Below are 20,518 nucleotides of genomic sequence, written 5' to 3' on the forward strand. Positions count from 1 at the left end.
TTTTGGGGTTACGATTAACATTTCAATCAGCAGACTGAGTAAAGCGCATTGTTCTCCCTAATGTGTTAAACTGAACACCTAAATAGTACAAAAAGGCTGAGTCAAATTCTATCCTATTGTTTCTGGTTCAGTTTTTCTGGAGAACCCTGACTAATACAAAAGGGAAACTTCTTCAACTTGATAAGGAGCATCCATAAAAAACCTAAAGTTGACGTCATAATCAGTGGTAAAACAATGAATGCTTTTTCCCTAAAATTGGAAAAGAGACAAGGCTGCTCCCATCACTCTTATTAAACATAATACTAGAAGCCCTATTCAGTGCAATAAAGTAAGAAAAGGAAACAAATTATATACTGATTGGAAGAGAAGAGATAAAACTTTCTTATTTTCAAAAAATATGATTTTTTTCTAAAAAATCCAGGAAAATCTAGAAAAGCAAGATCACAGAATCTGAGTGAGATAAACAAAGATCAACAGTATTTTGGTATGTTAGCAACAAACATGTAGAAACCAAAATTAAAAACACAATTCCATTTATAACTTGCAATTTTCTAAAAAAGCACAATACCAAGATACTAATTTAAAACACATGCACATAATTTAGATGCTGAAAAATGATAAAACATTGATGAATAAAATATAAGAAGATCTAAATAAGTGAAGAGACATGCCATGTTCACATTTTGGAAGACTCAGTATAGTAAAGATGTCAATTTCCCCCCAATTGATTTATATACATAATGCAATTCCTATCAAAATCCCAGCAAAACTCTGTTTTATATATAGAGAAACTTATTCTAAAGTTTATATCGAAAGGTGAAGGGATCAGAATAGTTAAGACAATTTTGAAAAAGAAGAATGAAGTAGGAGAAATCGCTCTATCTGAAGTTAAGGTTTATATGCTATAGCAACCACAAGGGAGTGGTATTGAGAAAGGAGAGACACAGATCAATGCAACAGAAATTTCACACAAACACACAAAACTATCTTGTTTTTTAAATTTCTAACTGATTTTTTTGTTGATTTTTTAAAATAGTAATCATTCTCTTAAAAAATTTTATTTGGCGGCACCATGCTGCATGTGGAGTCTTAGTTCCATGACCAGGGAGGGATTCAACCTGAGTTCCCTGCAGTGAAAGCAAGCAGAGTCTTAACCACTGGGCCACCAGAGAAGTCCCTCCAACTAATTTTTAACAAAAGGGAGAAGCAATTCAACAGAGGAAGGAAAGTTTTCTTTTTCTTTTCTTTTTTTAAAAAAACAAACTGTGCTGGGCATCCAGGCAAAGTAAGCCTTCATCTAAACCTCACACCTGATGCAAAAATTGACTTATACATTTAAATGTAGAACATAAAACTAAAAGACTTTAGGGAGAAAATATGAGGAAATCTTTGTGATTGAGGGCTGGATGAAGAGTTATAGATATGATGATAAGAGAATAATCTATGAAAGAATTTGATAAATTAGACCTCATCAAAAGTAAAAAGTTTTGCTTTGTGAAAGACTTTGTTAAGAAGATGAAAAGACTATGAAGTGAGGGAAAATATTTGTCAATCACATATTAGACAACAGTCCAACGCCTAGAATATACAAAACTCAAAAGTAAAATGAAAAATTCAGTTAGAAAATGGGCAAAAGACATGAGCAAGCGTTTCAGTGAAGAAGAGCTATTAATGACAAAGAAGCACATGGAAAGATGTTCAACATCATTTGCCATTACGGAAATACAAATTAAAAACACAATGGTATATCACTACACACCTAAGAAATACTGATAATACCAAATGCTACAGAGAAGACAGAGAAACTGGATCTCTCATACACTGCTAGTGAGATGTAAAATGGTATTGGCACTATGGAATATAGTTTGGCTTTTCTTTGGGGGTAGGGGCTGTGAGGGTTGTGGGATATTAGTTCCCTGACTATGGGATCAAACCCTTGCCCTCAGCAGTGAAAGTGCAGAATCCTAACCACTGAATCGTCAGGGAATTCTTGGCAGTTTCTTATAAAGCTAAATTTGTACTTTCTATCAGACCCAGCAATCTTATTCTTGGGCCTTTATTCAGAGAAATGAAAACTTGTGTCTACACAAAAACCTATATATGAATATTCACAGTAGCTTTATTCATCACAGCAAAAAACTGAAAAATAATACAAATGGCCCTCAGTATAAATGGTTAAACAAACTGTAGTACATCCATAGGATGAAATCCTATTTAACAATAAAAAGGAATTATTGATACATATTAAAAAACTGAATGGATATCAAGGGCATTAAGCTCAGTGTAAAAAGTAAATTTCAAAAAGTTTCATACTGGGTGATTCCACTAATAGAATATTCTTGAAATGACAAACTATAGTGATGGAAAATGAATTAAAGGCTACCATGGAACATGGCCTGGGGCTAGAACAGGGCTAGCACAGTTCTCTGGCAGTGATGTGAAACAGTTATGTACCTCGACTTTGACACATGGATTAAAACAGCACAGAACTACATACGCACACACACACACGCACACACACACACACAACCACACATGAACACATATGAAAAACAGTGAAAACTGAATAAGGTTTTTAGTCTGGTTAATAGTATTATGGGGACACACACACAAAGTGCGGTTTTAGAAACTTACTGTAGTGTGTGTTAACTAGTGTGTGTTGTGCTCTGTTGAGTCCGACTCTTTTGTGATCCCCATGGGTTGTAGCCTGTCAGGCTCCTCTGTCCATGGAACTTCCCAGGCAAGAATACTAGAGTGGGTTGCCACTTCCTTTTCCAGGGGCTCTTTCCAACCCAGGGATCAAACACGTGGCTCCTGCCACGTCTCCTGCATTGCAGGAGGGTTCTTTACCGCTGAGCCTCTAGGGAAGACCCTGACAGTATTATACTAGTATCAATTTTGCACTACAGTTACATAAGACCACCACTAGGGGACGCTCGGTGAAGAGTACCTGGAACGCTATGTCTATTTCTGCAACTTCTTGGAATCTGGAATCATTTCAAAACAAAAAAATGCTAAAAAATCTACTCAAATGCTTTTTAAAAGAGTCTCAGCTACCAAACAAGGCGCAGGCTGAAGAGATGGATGAACTGTTTCTGATTTAAATGGCTTCCCCCTCCGCAACAGAATTACTAGTCCATGTCTACCTGTTATTTCTTTATTCCGTTTTCCTTGAAGCTAACTAAATAAAAGCTTCTTAAGGACACTGGCTATACTTTATTTAGCCAGTGCTGCTTTCAGTGCTGCAATACAGACATTAAAAAATGCTAGTTACGTTTCTATTGGACAAGTTATCTAATTCTGGCAGAACCTGACACATTTCTAAGAGAATTGGAACTATGCTGCTCTGACTAGGTTGGTGACCTTGGTTACTCAGACCTCTCTGGATTTTGAGCTTTTTATCCATCGAACAGAGATAAAGAGTACTGTGTCACAGGGCTGCTAAGGGAATTAAATGAGTTAACACGTGTAAAGCACACAAAATAGTAACTGACACGCGGAGAGTTGAAAAAATTTTATTTTTCTAAAATTTAAAAAAAATACGACTTTAAGGTGTTTCATTCTGATGAATCAAAATGACAAATCAATAAAATGTTTAAGTGGTCATTTCCTTTAAATACTATTGCACTTCAATGAAAAAAATCTGTTTATGGGATTTATAGAGAAAAAAGTCCCATATGTCGTCTTAACAGTACTCATAATAATTAACCTTATAAAAATGGCTACCTTGCTACTGCATTCAGGTCTTAAGTTTTGGATCTCATTAATTTCTAACAACAATAAAATATACATGAAATGCTAATTAATAAAGGTACAGTCTCAAGACTTCAATCTTATATACATTATGTGATTCACTCAACTGACTTATTAATCTTTTACTCTTTTTAAAATGACCTTTTTTCTATTCTCTGACTGATCAACTCTTATCCATCTTTGCTTAAATGTCATCTCCACTCTCAAGCCATATCCAGCTCCCCAGAGGGCCTACTGCACTATAATAACCCAGCTGGGGGCAAGACTGCTGTCTGCTGTGCTTGCTTTCATACTTCTCACACTCAGGATAAGTCCTGTCACAGAGCAGGGCTGACCACCATTTGTGAGTGAGGGAACCACTGAGTTCTTCCGATACTCCCATAGCAGTGTTCACTCGCCACCATAAGGCACCAGTGACTTAGCACCGTGCCTGGAACATTCATCAGAAATACGCGCTGAGAGGTTACCAAGCGCCAGGCACTGCTGCACCAGTACAGTGAACATGGCAGCGGCCGTTTCTTATGGAATGGCACACACATACATAAAATAGCTTTTTTAATCTTTTTTTAAAATTGGGATTAGGACTCTGAAGAAAGTAAAGCAGGGCAGTCTCTCAGAGAGGTGAGGACATGGGCTGGAGGAAGGGGAGGCCTTTGTGAGGAGGGAACATTTGAGCTCAGAGAACAAAAAGGCACCAGTCACATTTAGAGCAGGTGTGAAGAGCCCCACCCACAGGAAACGACCGGTACAAAGGCTCTGAGACATGAATCAGATGGGTTTGCCGGGGGAGAAAAAAAGGCAGGTCTGGCTGGCACAGAGAGAACTAGGAAAGAGAGGAGGAGGAGAAGAGGTCAGAGAAGCTGGTCAGGCTGGAGCATGCAGGCTACAGTGAGAAATTTGGATGTTATCCTAAGAACATAGAAGACTGCTGGACGTAACAGCATTCTGTGAGGAGTAACAGACTCTGATTTACATTATAAATCACACTGGCTGCTGAGTGGTGAAACTGCAGGGGGTTATGAATGTCCACGGGCAGACAAGAGACCATGCAATGGGGATGGGGTGGTGCTGGATCGCATGGGGACCGTGAAGATGGACGGAAACAGACAGAAATCATGATAAACTGTGAAGACATGGCTTGGCAGGGCTTGCTGTTGAACAGGAGTAGGGTGTGGCAGTGATAAATCAAAGACGTCTCCTGAGAACTTGACTTAAGTAAGTTTACCAAGATGGGGAAGAGTGTGTGTTTGATCCCTGGGTCAGGAAGTTCCTCTGGAGGAGGGCATGGTAACCCACTCCAGTACTCTGAGAATCCCCAGGGACAGAGGAGCCTGGCAGGCTACAGTCCATAGGGTCGCAAAGAGTTGGACATGACTGAAGTGACTTAGCATGCACGTACGCGCGTGCGTGTGTGTGTGCACGCGTGCGTGCATGCAAGTGGTCAGGGAAGAATACTGGAGTGCGCTGTCCTTTCCTTCTCCAGGGGATCTTCCCAACCCAGGGATCAAACCCACATCTCTTGTGTCTCCTGAGTTGGCAGGCAGAATCTTTACCACTGTGCCACCTGGGAAAAATAGGAAATACCTACTATTTTGAACCAAGAAAGTTTCAGATCCCTATTGGATGTACAAGTGGATAAGCAGTACAAGGGGAAAAGCAGTAGGCATTTAACATATACTTTCAATAACTCTTTGATGATAACAGACTCACCTAGAATCAAACACATAATACAGCATTGCAAACTTGACCAGCTCTACTTACTGTTTCCAAGGTTACAGAGACAAACATAAAATAATAAGTGATTGAAATGACTAGAAATCTCAGTTCATTTGATGAACTATGTCATTTTTGGCTGCTAGTGATGTTCCCTGACCCAGATTCGTAATTCAGCAAAGGAGTTGAATTTTCTGTTAGAAATTTTAGATAAACGTTGTAACTCGACCCTGGTATTTGTGCTACTTAAGAGAGGGTCTTAAAAACATTAGCGTGGTGAGGTGCAGGGAGGAGTAAGCAAGGATTCACCAAATCACTTTTACTCAAAGATAATTACATGTTATATATGAAGCTACTGGGAGGCAAAGATTTGAGGCTTTCAGCCACAATTCAGATTTTAAAATGGATATTTATTAAGATATAATTTATAGAGTGAAATTTATCCTTTTTAGCACACAAGTCTTAGTTATGACAAATGCGTGCAATTAACAACCACCACCATCACCATCACCACCACAATCAAGAACAGCTTTTCACCCAAAAATGTTCCTTCAAGTTTTTTTTGTAGTCAGTCCCTCCCCCACCTCAAATGCTGGCAACCAACGATCTATTTTCTGTCCAACTGTCTTTTTAGACTCAAGGATACCCTTAGGAACTTACAACTCTTACTCACAGGATGCCTGGCAAAGCCATATTTCTTGGAAAAATATGATACGTGAAATATCAGAACCACCTAAAAAGTTATTTCATGACCTTGTAAAAGAAGAAACCACCCGTTCCAATTAGTAAAGATTAGATTCAGGCCTCCAAATCAGAGTTTATAACCTTTCCTCTAAGATGCTTTTCATCTAATAATTGCTTAGAAGAAGCAAGCATGACTTTTTTTCCACTGCGTGGCATGTGGGAGCTTACTTTGCTAACCAGGGATCACACCCAAGCTCCCTACATTGGAGGCTTGGAGTCTTAACCACTGGGCTTCCAGGGAAGTCCCCCAAACAAGCATGCCTTTTAATACATGCTCAATAAGCACAATTGTACACTTTTCCCTCAAAACAAGCTGAGTTTTTGGATTACTATCTCATTTAAAAAGTTAAATTAAGATATAATATTACATATTCTTACAATGGTTTTGCATATGATTTTCTATAATAGAAAACTGATAAATATGAATTCAATCAATTTTCCACATCAGTCTCATTTGTTAAATTCTGTAATACTTCTTTATTAACACTTATTTGAATCATCCATTTTGAATTCTAAAAGTATTCTATTTTGAAAAATATACATGATACTTAATTTTGAAATATATACTATTATTATATTATTCAATTAGATCAGTCTTTATTAAATCTATTATGAAAGCAAATACTTAACTTGAGCTGTTGGGGTATATTTAAATTTACATACTCAATTAGAGGGCTGATATTTAACATAATTTATTTTTAAAGTAATTTATTAATTGACTTCTAATTGGCCTACATGAATGAATACACCTTCCATGGTGAGCCAGAATGGGGCATACAGTCCAGTAGTTAAGGCTTTGGGCTGTGGAATCAGAAAGACCTGGATTCTAGACCTAGCTCTGTTATTTCCTGGTTTTGCATACTCTGGGCAAGTAACTTCTTGTCTCACAGAGCCTGAGTTTCCTCCTCCATTGAATGTGCATAACAGAACTACCCACCTCACACAGCATGAATGCAAGTACTAAGGACCAAGCCTGGCACATATAAGTGTGGTCAATAAATGTTAGCTATTATATACCAGATGGAATTTCCATTTAAAAAACACTGAAATGTTCTATTATCCACCATTCGCTCTGAAACAAGGAAAGTGACTTTATTTCTGTTTTACAGATGACAAAGTGAGGAACAGAGACAGTTGAATGGAGAGTCAACTTACTGGCTCAGGTGCATACAACTGAGGTGAAGCAGAAAACCACCTTGCTGTTCAGACAACTCAGGTAATTTAAGGTCTGATATCACTACTGTTTCTAAAACTGGGGTTTTCTTTCCTAACAGAATTAAAAAGAAACTTTGATCAAAGTCATAAGAATGCACAAAAACAGACATATGGATCAATGGAACAGAACAGAGTGCACAGAAATAAACCCAGGCACTTGCGGTCAATTAATTTTTGACAAAGGAGGCAAGAATATACAATGGAGGAAAGGCAGTTTCTTCAGCAAGTGGTATTGGGAAAGCTGGACAGTCATGGGTAAACCAATGAAGTTAGAATATATCCTTATACTATACACAAAAGAAACTAAAAATGGCTTAAAGACCTAAATGTAAGGCATGATACCATAAAACTACAAAATAACATATGCAAAACATTCTCTGACACAAATTGCCAGACTATATCCCCAAGACAATAGAAATAAAAGCAAAAATAAACAAACAGGACCTAATCAAACTTAGAAGCTTTTACACAGCAAAGGAAACCCTCAACAGAACAAAAAGACAATCTACAGACGGGGAGAAAATATTTGAAAATGAAGCAAACAACAAGGGCTTAATTTCAAAAATATACAAACAGCTCATACAACTTAATAACGAAAAACCAAACAACCCAATCAAAAAATGGGCAGAAGATCTGGAGACAATTCTCCAAGGAAGACATACAGATGGCCAACAGTACATGAAAAGATGCCCATCATCATTAACTGTTAGGGAAATGAAAATCAAAATTCACACGAGTCAGAATGGCCATCACCAAAGAGTCTACAAAGAATAAGTGCTGAGGGCATGGAGAAAAGGGAACCCTCCTGCACGGTTGGTGGGAATGTAAATTGATGCAGTCACTGAGGAAAACAGTATGGACATTCCCTAAAAAATTAAAAACAGAGTTGCCATATGATCTAGCAATTCCACTCCTGAGCACAGATCCAGAAAAGATAAAAATGTTAATTTGAAAAGATACACGTTCATAGCAGCACTGTGTATAATATCCAAGACATGGAAGCAATGTAAGCATGCACAACAGATGAATGGGTAAGAATGTAGCATACATATACAATGAAATATTGCTCAGCATCAAAGAGAATGAAGCAATGGCATCTGCAGCATCATGAATGGAACTAGAGATTACCATACTAAGTGAACTCTGTCAGAGAAAGACAATACCATATGTTATCACTTATTTGTGGAACCCAAAACCAAACAAAGAAAAAAACGATACAGATGAACTTATTTACAAAACAGAAACAGACTCACAGACATAGAAAACAATCTTTTGGTTACCAAAGGGGAAGAAGGTGGGGGGACAAATTAGTTTGAGGTTAACAGATACAAACTACTATACATAAAAGAGATAAAGAACAAGGTCCTACTGTATAGCACAGGGAACTATAATCAATATCTTGCAATAACCTGTAATGGAAAAGAATCTGAAAAAGAACATATATACATAGACACACACACACAACTGAATCACTCTTCTGTATACCTGAAACTTACACAACAGCACAAATTTACTATATTTCAGTTTAAAAGGGCAAAAACATACAAAAGAATTAGAGCCATTTATAATTTTTAAAAAAAAGAAAAAGTCAAGGATGAATACAGGAGAGAGCTGCATGTTGTAGTCCTGCTTTTGAAGTAGGAAAAAAGGCCTTTTACTCATTAACTTGGTGTGTGTGTGTAAAAGGGACTTTCACTAAGTAGGAGTTCATTTTGTGAGGCCAACCATATCAGAACAGCAGACTGGACAATGTTCAGGTTTGAAATAATTTTGAAAACTCAGTTTAAAATGGAAATAAGTACCTCACATTCCCTCCTTTCCCCCCTCTTATTCCTTTAGAAACATAATAGTTTTTTTCCCCTTCCATTCTTTATAGGCAAATTTATGGCACTCATAAAATTTTAGACTAAGTTTGAAGGGAACTGAGAGGACATCTAGTTCAATCCTTTTGTTTTAAAGTAGAGAATCATGCCCAGAAGGGATCTAAAATCAAATAAAAGCCAAAATGAGCCTGGGACTCAGTGTCTTAATGCCCCATCGGCTACTCTTCCCACTACGAGGGTATCAAACACTTAGGCCAGGCAGACAGCAGAGTCCTTCACGTCCACAGCAGACGTCAGCCGTCACGTCATTGCCTCCTTCTCACTTTCACACCCTAGCGTCCTCAAGTCATCACACTCGAACCTGGCTGCTGCCTGCGACAGTGGCCATACCCCCAGTGGCTTAGTAGATGTAAACTCAAAACCTCCAGCTTAAAACGTGAAGACCATTTTTCTTCCTTCCACTTTATCTCTTACGTTTCAGGAATAATTAAATCTTTAAGAGCAGTACACACGTGTGCACTCAGTTGCTCAGTCACGTCCAACTCTTTTGCGGCCCCATGTACTACAGCCCACCAGGCTCCTCTGTCCATGGAATTCTCCAGGCAAAAACACTGGAGTGGGTTCCCATTTCCTCCTCCAGGGGATTTTCCTGACCCAGGGATCAAACTTGCGTCTCCTGCGTTGGCAGGTGGTTCTTTACCACTGAGTCATCAGGGAAGCCCCTTAAGAGCACTAATGATCTTTCAGAAAACATCTGAATTTTACACACTAAAGATGTGGTTGGAGACTGTGAGATAAATTTACTTTGTCAACAATTTTAAAATAAATATAAGCAAAATTAATCTATAGTGAAAGAAATCACCAGAAATTGGTTGCTTGAGGAGGGGCCGTTGGAGTGATAGAAATGTTCTAAACCTTGATAAGACATATAGTCAAATTATATACTTAAGATCTGTGCATTTCACTGCTTGTAAATTATAGCTTTTAAAAACAATCTAAATTATTCATATAGAACATTCTGGCTTTAAAATTCTAATCTAAAGGAGGCACTTGAATGGCAATTCAGTTGGTGAAAGGCAAAGACCAAACTGATAGCGGTCTTTCAAAATCATCAGAGCTAAGTGCATTTTTGCCCAACTATTCATGAAAATAATATCCACTGTGCCAGAAATCATGTATAAGGTAAGCTAATCAAGAGTTTCTTTCAGGCTACACAGATTAACGGATTCTGCGTTAAACAGGAATGAGAGTATTATTTAAGAGCTGTCTACACTATTGTGATAACATATCTGCTGATCTGCCTTACACTGAAATGCATTTAGAATTTAGTAACAGAACTTCATCCACAGAGAATTTAAGACCATTATAGATAAGGAAGGTAAGGTTTAATACGGTGTATTAATTAAGTTTTCACATTTCTATCTTCTGTATTACTTTCCTATAAAAACTTGGGAGTGTATGACATTCTGCCCATTGCATATCATTTCTGGTAACAGAGTTTTATTTGCCTACTAGATTGCTAATTTTTAAAGTTTTTACTGGGGTATAATTGATTTACAATGTTGTGTTTGCTGCAAGTGTTCAGCAGAGTAAATAACATACATATATCCACACTTTTTTAGATTCTTTTCTAAATAGGTCATTACAGAGTATCAGTAACAGAGTTTTATTTGCCTACTGCTGCTGCTACTGCTGCTAAGTTGCTTCAGTCATGTCCAACTCAGTGCGATCTCATAGATGGCAGCCTACCAGGCTCCCCCATCCCTGGGATTCTCCAGGCAAGAACACTGGAGTGGGTTGCCATTTCCTTCTCCAATGCATGAAAGTGAAAAGTGAAAGTGAAGTTGCTCAGCCGTGTCCGACTCTTAGCGACCCCATGGACTGCAGCCTACCAGGCTCCTCCATCCATGGGATTTTCCAGGCAAGAGTACTGGTGTGGGGTGCCATTGCCTTCTCCAATTTGCCTACTAGATTCCTAATTTTTAAAATTTTTACTGGGGTATAATTGATTTACAATGTTGTGTTTGCTATAAGGGTTCAGCAAAGTAAATACCATACATATATCCACACTTTCTTAGATTCTTTTCTGAATAGGCCATTACAGAGTATTGGTAACAGAGTTTTGACAAAACAAGAAGAGTATTGAAAAGGAATAGAAAACTGGTTCTTTTCCAGCTGACAAGTAAGCACATGATGTTGGCTCAGGAACCACAGGTGGACAGGAGCACAAATTGGTTAAAGACAGTGCTCTGTTAGTTCTTACTGCCATGAGACAGAGAGCTGAAGAAGGCAAATTCAGAGTTCAAGTTAGCCAGACAGGGAAGACAAATTCCTCACCTCTTTCAGGAAAGTGCACTGAAATGATAAATCTTAGCACATGCTAGTACAAGGCCTGGTACAGTATCTAGCGCAATGATAAATAGTAGCTGTTTAAGAAAACAACTTGTCCTATTACCAACAAAGCATCCACAGAAGAGTGACCCTCGCTCCCCTCCAAATACCAAATCTGGTATTTGGTACCAGATACATACCAAATCTGGCTTCACTCGGTAAGTCAGGGGGAAAGAGAGACACATGGAGTACAAGGTGGTGAGCACTGAAGACAGCCAGGACTGCTGGACCTCCCGGCTTCTGGGAATGCGGTGAACATAGTATTCAGGAAACTGGAAGGAAATAGCGAAAATCCAAATCAACTGGGCCACTGATACGGGAGTTAAACATAGTAACAGTTAACATTTGTACAAACAGGAAATGCTCTCTTGATTACTTTTAACTTTGGAATTAGATTTAAACTAAGCCTTTTTCCTGCTTTATACAACACACATCATTGGGTTATCACAAAAAGTTCCTAAATATGACAGGCTTGTTAAAGTCAAGACAGTAACTGTTAGTTGCTAGGTCATGTCCAGCTCTTTGCTACCCCATGGACTGCAGCCTGTCAGGCTCCTCTGTCCATGGAATTCTTCAGGCAAGAATACTGGAGTGGGTAGCCAGACCCTTCTCCAGGGGATCTTTCCAACTCAGGGATCGAACCTTGGTTTCCTGCATTGCAGGTGGATTCTTTATGGTTGAGCCACTAAGGAAGCCTACTGACAATAGTTGAGGGAAATTTTCTATCAAATATGTTTTATGTAAAGACCTTAACATACTGATATGCAGAGTCATTACAAATCAATATATAAGACAAGTAACCTAGTATCAAGATGGGCAAAGGAGATGAACAGATAATTCTAAACAAGAAACACAGTCAAACATTTGAAAAGATGGTTAACAATTAAACATAAAAGGAAGCAATGAGTTATTTTTCACCTACCGAGTTGGCAAAGATTGTGGATATTTAATGTTACTGAGGATATAGGGAAACAGATATTTACATTCCCTCGGCACACACACTGATGTAAATTTGGGGGGAGGCCGTTTGGGAATATCTATAAGAATTTTAAGTGTGTCTATTTTTGATCCAGCATTTCTGCTTCTAGAAATACATCCCACAGATTTATCCATAAGCTATCCACTTTATCACTGTATTTGTGGAAATTGGAAATGGTCCAAATATCCTCCAATAGGGATAGGAAAAGTCCATGCAATGAAATATATGGAGATACGTGAACAAATGATATAGATTTATATGAACAGATATGGAAGATGTGCCCAGATAAGTTGTCAAAGTGAATATGCACGTTGCAGGACAGTATGTTTAATATGATCCAGTATGTATTAACAAATCACAGAGTTATGTGTGTTGGTATACACACTGGTACACATATTAGTATTTGCATGAAGACATACAAATATTAGTATTTGCATGAAGAAATTGATCCCTGAGCCACGGACCACCTGGTCTGAGACTCATAAAGCATGAGATCATGTGTGAAGGTTTATGCTATCCTCCAGGAGGGCATCTATGTAGTTCCTAGAATTCAGCATAAAGTGAAAATGGGGGACACATGTGAACACTCTCTTTTACATATGATGATAAAGGATATTCCTTCTTCCTTCCATGCTACACCAGTGAAGAACAAAAGCTCTGGGCTCAATATGTTATTCACTATTATTATTTACTTATTATTTACTATTTCAGTGTGTTTGTTTTCTTCCAAAGGATTAAGGTACTAAATGGTCAATGAGAAAATAATACAAATAGTTTCCAAACTATAGACCGTACAAGGAGCAGAATCCAAAAGGGGGCAAACTTGTAAGGAATCTTGTTGGAGGTTGTATTTGCCTAATTTGTAGAGATTATTCATTGAAAACGTGTAATGGGTAAAATAGTCCTGTTAGCTGAAACTGAATTCCCCTAAAACGGAGTTCCCTTACTGAGTTTATGACTCATCTCTCTATCCAAATCTTTATTCCCTTTATTGTCCCCTCTGACCTCAATCCTATGCTAACTGAGCACTAATCCTACCAGTGTCCGATGACTAAAACATATATTGCCAACACTCATTGTCAATGTACTAAAATCACTAGTATGTGTTTTCATCATTAACATACAAACCCAGGTTGTTTCTCCAGGACAAGATAAACTAACAGACCCCCGAGTCATGGACCCCCTGGTCTGAGACTCACAAAACAGAACATCCTGACTCCCAAAACTATGATTAAGTAATGTCACAAGGCAATTAATATCAGTCTTTGTTCTTGCCCTTAAAAAAAAAAAATCCCTAACTTGAAGAAAAAGTGGGAATGGATCTGAGGCTTGCCTCCCACTCCCTTGCTTAGTGCCTAGCAGTAAACCCTTACTTTGCTGCAAACTCTGGCTGTCGGAATTTGGCTTTCTGCACTGTGGGCACATGGGGTCTAGATTTCAGCACTACAGAGGCAAAATCCCCTATCAGAAGCCTTTTGGGTCAGCAGTGTTGTGAACAGGTATTACAGTACATATACCATATATTACACAACACTCACCTTTAAAGTTTGGAGAAGTAACCAAAACTTCTCCAAGCTTCTTCAAATATTAATATTTCTGCAGCAAAATAGGAGTATTCACACTAAGTGAGATGAGACAATAAGCTTCACGCCAATTCAACCCAGGTTTTACTATCAGATAAACTTGTGACAAACTTGGAACTTTTTTTCTTCCTTGGTTTTCCAAGCTTTCTAAGATTTCAGAATAGGGACTGTGGACCTGTACTAGACAATACATCTGAACCCAGTAAGATGTCATTATTATTACAGTAAAAAAATTTTTTTGGTGTTACTTCCAAAATTTGAGGCCTGACTTTAATATCTACAATATTTTATTCAAAAAGCATGGGTATTTACTATGCCCCTTGAATCTTTTAAAGCTGTGAACAATATAACTTCAAAAAAATTTTTTATTTTATTGAAGTTTAGGTGATTTACAATGTTGTATTAATTTCTGCTGCATAGCAAAGAGACTGCTATACACATATATATATTCTTTTTCATATTCTTTTCCTTTATGGTTTATCACAGGATATTGAATGTGTAGTCCCCTGTGCTATATAGCAGGACCTTACTATTTATCCATTCTATACGTAACAGTTTGCATTTGCTAGTCCCAAACTCTCACTTCATCCCTCTGCCATCCCCACCTCGGCAGCCACAGTTTGGTTTCTATATCTGTGAATGTTTCGTAGATAAGCTCTATTGTGTCATATTTTAGATCCCAAATATGTGATAGGCATGGTATTTGCATTTCTCTTTCTTACTTCGCTTAGTATGACAGTCTCTAGGTCCATCCATGTTGCTGCAAACAGCATTATTTCACTCTATTATTAATATATATATACACACACGCACACACTGCGTCTTCTTTGCTTATAGCTATGTAAAGAAGCAATGAACAATATTTGGGGGGGTTAGCATCCTGAGGGGTTGGAAGGGAGAATGGTTTGACTCTGGCTTGAAAGTCCACTCCTCTGACTCCTTCTGAACCCCAGAGAGGCAAAAGCACAGGCCCCCTAGGGCCTATGCAAGGGTCTGGAGACAGCTCTCCGAGACCTGGACAAGGGAGAAGAGCCTACATCTCATCCCAGGTGGCGGCCTGAAGAAGTTGAGAAAACAGGTTCTGGGAATCTCTAGTCCATTCCCAGCAGAAGGGAAACTAGTGGAAGCGTGTTCTGGAGCCTCCTTGACAGAAACGAGAAAGACAAGCCTGAGGGTGAAAAAACAAGGTAGTGACTGAAGAGGGGTGGCCTATATTTGACTTCTGGATGAGCCATATAAGGAGCTAACCTCGTTCTTCAGATCAGATGCCAGGCTGGGGAGGGGGTCTTGGTTCCACTCCTGAGCTGGAGATAACTGGGCCCATCGCCACTTGCACACAGCGACCAATCATCCAGTTTGCACAGGATGGTCCCAGTTTATACCTGTAGTCCCAGCATAATTACTAATACTACTTCCTTATGCTCTCATAAGCGTCCCAATTCAATGATAGAGTATGTTGTTACCCACAGGGTGGTCAATGAGAAGGTAGGTTCATCCTAGAGATAGGAAAGAAAATTTATTCAGAATAGTCCAAGGCAATGTGATGCAAGCATCTACATTACCATCAAGGGTGAGAGCTTAAGTGGTCGCTGTGAAGAAAGCCAGCCTGGAAGTTCTACCAGTGCGATAAACAGGGCAAGAGAGAGGTGGTGACCAGTGTGGAGAAAGGGGGGTAGTAAGGATCGAGCTAGGCAAGGGGTCAGAACCATAACGGTTACTAGCAGGGGATGGGGCCAGGGTGAGTGGTGGTGGTTACATATGGTGCCACTTTCTGGCCTATGGCTTCACACCAGAGAGGCCAGTACCTCCAAATACCATCTAAATTTTCAGGTAACTGGCAATCCTACCAAAATAGAGATTTCTCTCCAAATCCAAGTCTCTTCCCACCCAAATCCACCAGATCAGTTCTCAGAGGCACCTTTTCCGACTAATCTTTCTACATAACCCTGCTCCTCTCGCCTGTACACATACTCCTTTCTCCTCCAAACACCAGGCTTGCCTTTTGTTTTAAAGTTACCCTAGTTACTCTCCTGGCATATTATATGTTTCCTCCACGTCTGTCTGTTTGCTCCACTAGAATATAATTTACCTGAAGAGGCCAGGAATCTGAATCACTGAAATCTCAGTGCTTATGAGTATTTGAGCAATGCATATTTACTGAATAAATGATTTGTACATTATTGGGTATTAATAGAAAATAATTCAAGCTTCCTGTCACTTAGCTGAGATGTATTTAGACTAGGAATGAAGAAATGACACAAAGGAGGTAATTTCAGAGTGCTTCCATGGGCCTTATTTGTACAATCTACTCAATAAATGGAAATTCCTGAGGCTAGAGGGAAAATGCCCAAGCACAGCTCAGGACTGAGAGTTCACAAACAGCCAGAGTCAAGAGGCATGAAACCTTAAGGAAGATGAGAAGGAACCAAAGACAAATTAACGAGACCTGGGTACACAGCCTAGACTTCTCTCTGTGAAACTGACCATTCACAAGGGCCTCGAGGAACTTCTTAGCCCTTGTGGATCCTCTCCCCAGAAAATAGATCCATGAGAGAGGAGTGATCTGATGCTTGAGGTATGAGCACAAAGGGAAAGGGAGTGAGGTTAAAGGAGAGCCTTCCACTGTGTATCTGGAAGAGTTTGAAGAATTCTATGTCCACCGGGTCTGTACTAACCTATGCGCAGGCATACAATCAAGTGGGGGAGCCTGAGGCCATCTGGATATGGACAGGGCCCTCAAGTTTCCCCTGCCTGATACACAGAAGTTGGTGCTGGGGTGTCTGATGTCCCACGTCACCTAAAAGAAATACTGAGAACCAGGCCAGGACAAAATCTTAAAGAGAATTTTTATTACTTTATAGAGTTTCAGAAGATAATCAAATATATAAAGAAGTGAATGAGGAAAACTGATTGACAGAATGCTTATATTTTGGGCTTCACAAAAGTTCCTTTGAAGACAAAGGAATGGAATAATTTCAGAGAGCTATAATTTAGGCTTGGCTACGACCAGGCATTCTGAGGAGTTGTGGCATCTGGAGCAATTCAAGTGAAGGCATCTTTATAGGCATACTGTTTTTGTTTGTCTGTACCTTTGCCTTGAAGAAACTGTCCCTGACCCTTTTTTTTATGTCTTATTAATAGGATGCAGGACACAAAGGATGCTTCATCCATCATTTTACCCACTGAGCCACATCCCCAGACCTAACATTTGATTTGGGAGTGGCCACATGACGCAAGCAATGGCACCCTACTCTAGTACTCTTGCCTGGAAAATCCCATGGACTGAGGAGCCGGGTAGGCTACAGTCCATGGGGTCACAAAGAGTCGGACACGACTGAGCGACTTGACTTCACTTCACTTCACATGACCCAAGCAGAGTCAGCTTTTTCCTGGATTCTTACAGAGACCCAGGGGAAGTTCTTCCTTTGAGAAATGCTGTGGACTGCTAACCTGGCCCTCAATCCATTCTGCTAGGGCAAGAAATATATACTTGGCTTTGGTGTTCCTCTGTTTACTAGGCTTTTCTATAACATCTTGAAACTCAACTATTATATTTGCTACCAAAACAGGATACTTACTCCTGCACTCCCACACCAGAAATTGACAAATGAACAGGAGACTCTGTCATAAGCAGATTTCCTGAAGAGACATGAGGATCTATGTCGGCACTAGCAGAGACGAGGGCTGGTGGGGGGACTGTCCCCGTTTCCTTCTTCCCAGACCTCTACACACATTCCTGTCTACCCACTTCTTCCCTACATCCTTGCCACTTTCATCCAAGCCATCACCACCTCTCACTATTCCAATTCCCTCTTTATTCATCTCTGCTTCTCCTCTTGCTCTCCTTCATTTTATCCTTCACAGAATCTCCAGAGCGATCTTTCCATAATGTACAGCAAGGCTTTCCTTTCATTCTCCTGCTTAAAACCCTCCAAAGGCTTACCGCTGCACTTGGGATGAGATCCAACTTTCTTACCACTGCCTCCAAGGTCCCATGTAGTCTGGTGCCGGCTTACCTCCCCAACAGCCCCCTGCTCACCCTAACCACACTGGTCTCCTTTCTGCTGTTTGAATGTGTCGGACTCATTCCTTCCTGAGGGCCTTTTCTGCTTCTTCTGAGCGGTCTGCCTTAGCCCTGGACTGTCTCCTAGGAAGCTCCTTCCTGCAAGTCAGGTTTCTCTCGAATGTTCTCTCCTCAGAGAGGATTCAGTTCTCCTCCATCAGCCCCTCCCCGACCACACTGCCTTCTTTTACCATCTTCACAGCAGTTCTTGGTAACGCAAATTAACTTGTTCGTGATGGTTTGCTCCCAGCCTCTTTCTCCAGGGCGAGAACTCCAAGGAAAGGACAGGATTCCGTGATGCTGGCACACAGCATGGTGCTTCATGAGTCACACATGCTCTCCACCACTGAGTAGATAAACAAGTGTCACTACCATTTCTAGAAGTCCCAACCTGTGGTCTCTGCTGCAGAGGATAATGGTTCTTTATCTCATAAAGCACCAATTAACCCCATCTCCTCATTTCACAGATGAGGAGTCAACTTTCCCGGGGGACAGAGCCAGCAAGTGGTAGAGCCAGGACTGGAACCCCAGCCTTGAGGCCCTAAGCCTTCCTGCTGAGAAGCCTGACTCCCCAACACACAGCTAGTTGAATCAGCCTGGAGCTGTGCTTCCTGGCCTCCTGTCGTTTCCGAGACAGCCAGCTACCCATCCTGACCCATTTTCTCTTCTTGCTCTGCGCGGCAACCCGCCTGCCCCGTGCGTCCCCAGCCTGCCACCCCGGAGTGAGCTGCAGCTCTCTGGGAACTGCTCTCCTGGCCTCCTTGCTCCTCTCTGCGCTTCGTGCTCCGCTCTGCACTGTTGGTTTGGCACCCCTCCCCCACCTACCACTGTTACCAGTGACTCCCTCCTCTGCCCCCAAGCCTTTCTGGGGAAAATTCAGGACAAAAACGCAGGGCCTTAGAAATCTTCAGACTTTTCTGTTGAATATTAGACCCCGAGTCCCTGTTGGCAGGTTCTGCCGCTTTGCTGTTGCTCCTACCTGGCAGCCAACTAGGTCACCCACTCCTAGAAAGTATGTTGTAGTTGAGTCCTTTCTCTCTGTGCAGGTCAACATGGCCACCCTGCAGTATGTGTCTGTCTTGCAACGTGATCCAGTTTCTTTCACACAACTGGCAGTGATATCAAAGACAAAGAGAGACTCTCTTATTCTCTCTTCACCATATAGTTAGAGACATCCTTTCCATCTATCTATATAAGCTTTCTCATTAAGAAGTGGCAGGGACCAGGCTTACGTTACTGTGTAGCCCACAGAGCCTCCCAGTGTTCCCCACACATACTTGATTGATGTATAACCAAATCCACAGCAAAGGCAGAATGGTTAAGAGTTAAAAAAAAAAAAAGAGTAATAGATTTTTTTTTCAAGCTTCTAGTTTGTCTGGAATTATATGGAACCCTAAGTGAAACGCTAAGGGTATACGACAACTTGTAACTTTCAAAGTGTCTTTCAGAATTACATCACTACTAAAAACCACAAACATATCTGGCTTTAGATTTGTGACAAGCTAAATAGGAGTTTATAGTGATTTAGATGGAAATAATTCCACCAAGGAATCCAGATGGCATCATAAACCACAACAGAGCAGGTCAAGTGGTCTATGAAGTCATTCTTTGCTGCTACCACACACTGAAACGTACAATACATTTATTATTTAGGGAATGCCACGCTAGTGCAGAATCTTGGAAACAAGACAAAATGAAAATGGTAAAATTCTATTCAACCAAAAATGGTTTCAGCTTTCATAACTGCTCTTTTTAATAATGAAAAGTATAATATACAGTAAAAGTATGTTGGATGATTCACCCAACTATTCTGAAATCAAGATGACCATAATTTACCAAAAAAAAAAAAAAAAAGGTTTTATATGCATGTCCTTCCAGAACTTGGTAGCTGCTCACTTCGCGGCAGATGATGACGATGCACCGTGAAGTGACTTAGGATGAATGAGCTGTGGGTTCCAAGCCAGGTTCCGCTCAGATAATCAGCTCTGAAACCCGGGTGACTTAGCCTCTCTGGACCTCAGGTCTCTCACTGGAAAGCAAGGAGGCCTGGCTGAGATCAGGGATCCTTAACCCATCACGATCCCATAACTGGTTCTCAAGCTTGACTTGTCAAAGAAGACAAGGCTGCTGCTCCAGCCCTGCCTCACGACTTGCAGTCACTCCTCACTTCACCTTGAGAAGCTCTTTTCTCATGTGGAGGTCTCAGGCTTCAGGGAAATAAAAGAGAAGTTTGTTCTTGAAACAATTATGGGAG

General features: G+C 40.2%; 1 protein-coding gene across 1 annotated transcript in view; it reads right to left on the minus strand.

Annotated features, from left to right (window-relative positions):
• Positions 1 to 20,518, minus strand: part of ALG14 (ALG14, UDP-N-acetylglucosaminyltransferase subunit) — a 102,732-nt gene that overhangs the window by 53,297 nt on the left and 28,917 nt on the right. The window contains exon 3 of the mRNA XM_005678129.3: positions 11,780 to 11,911. Coding sequence (XP_005678186.3) covers positions 11,780 to 11,911 — 132 coding nt within the window. The remainder of the gene's footprint in view (positions 1 to 11,779; positions 11,912 to 20,518) is intronic.

Source organism: Capra hircus, chromosome 3 (genome assembly GCF_001704415.2).
Source record: "Capra hircus breed San Clemente chromosome 3, ASM170441v1, whole genome shotgun sequence".
NCBI classification, from domain to species: domain Eukaryota; kingdom Metazoa; phylum Chordata; class Mammalia; order Artiodactyla; family Bovidae; genus Capra; species Capra hircus.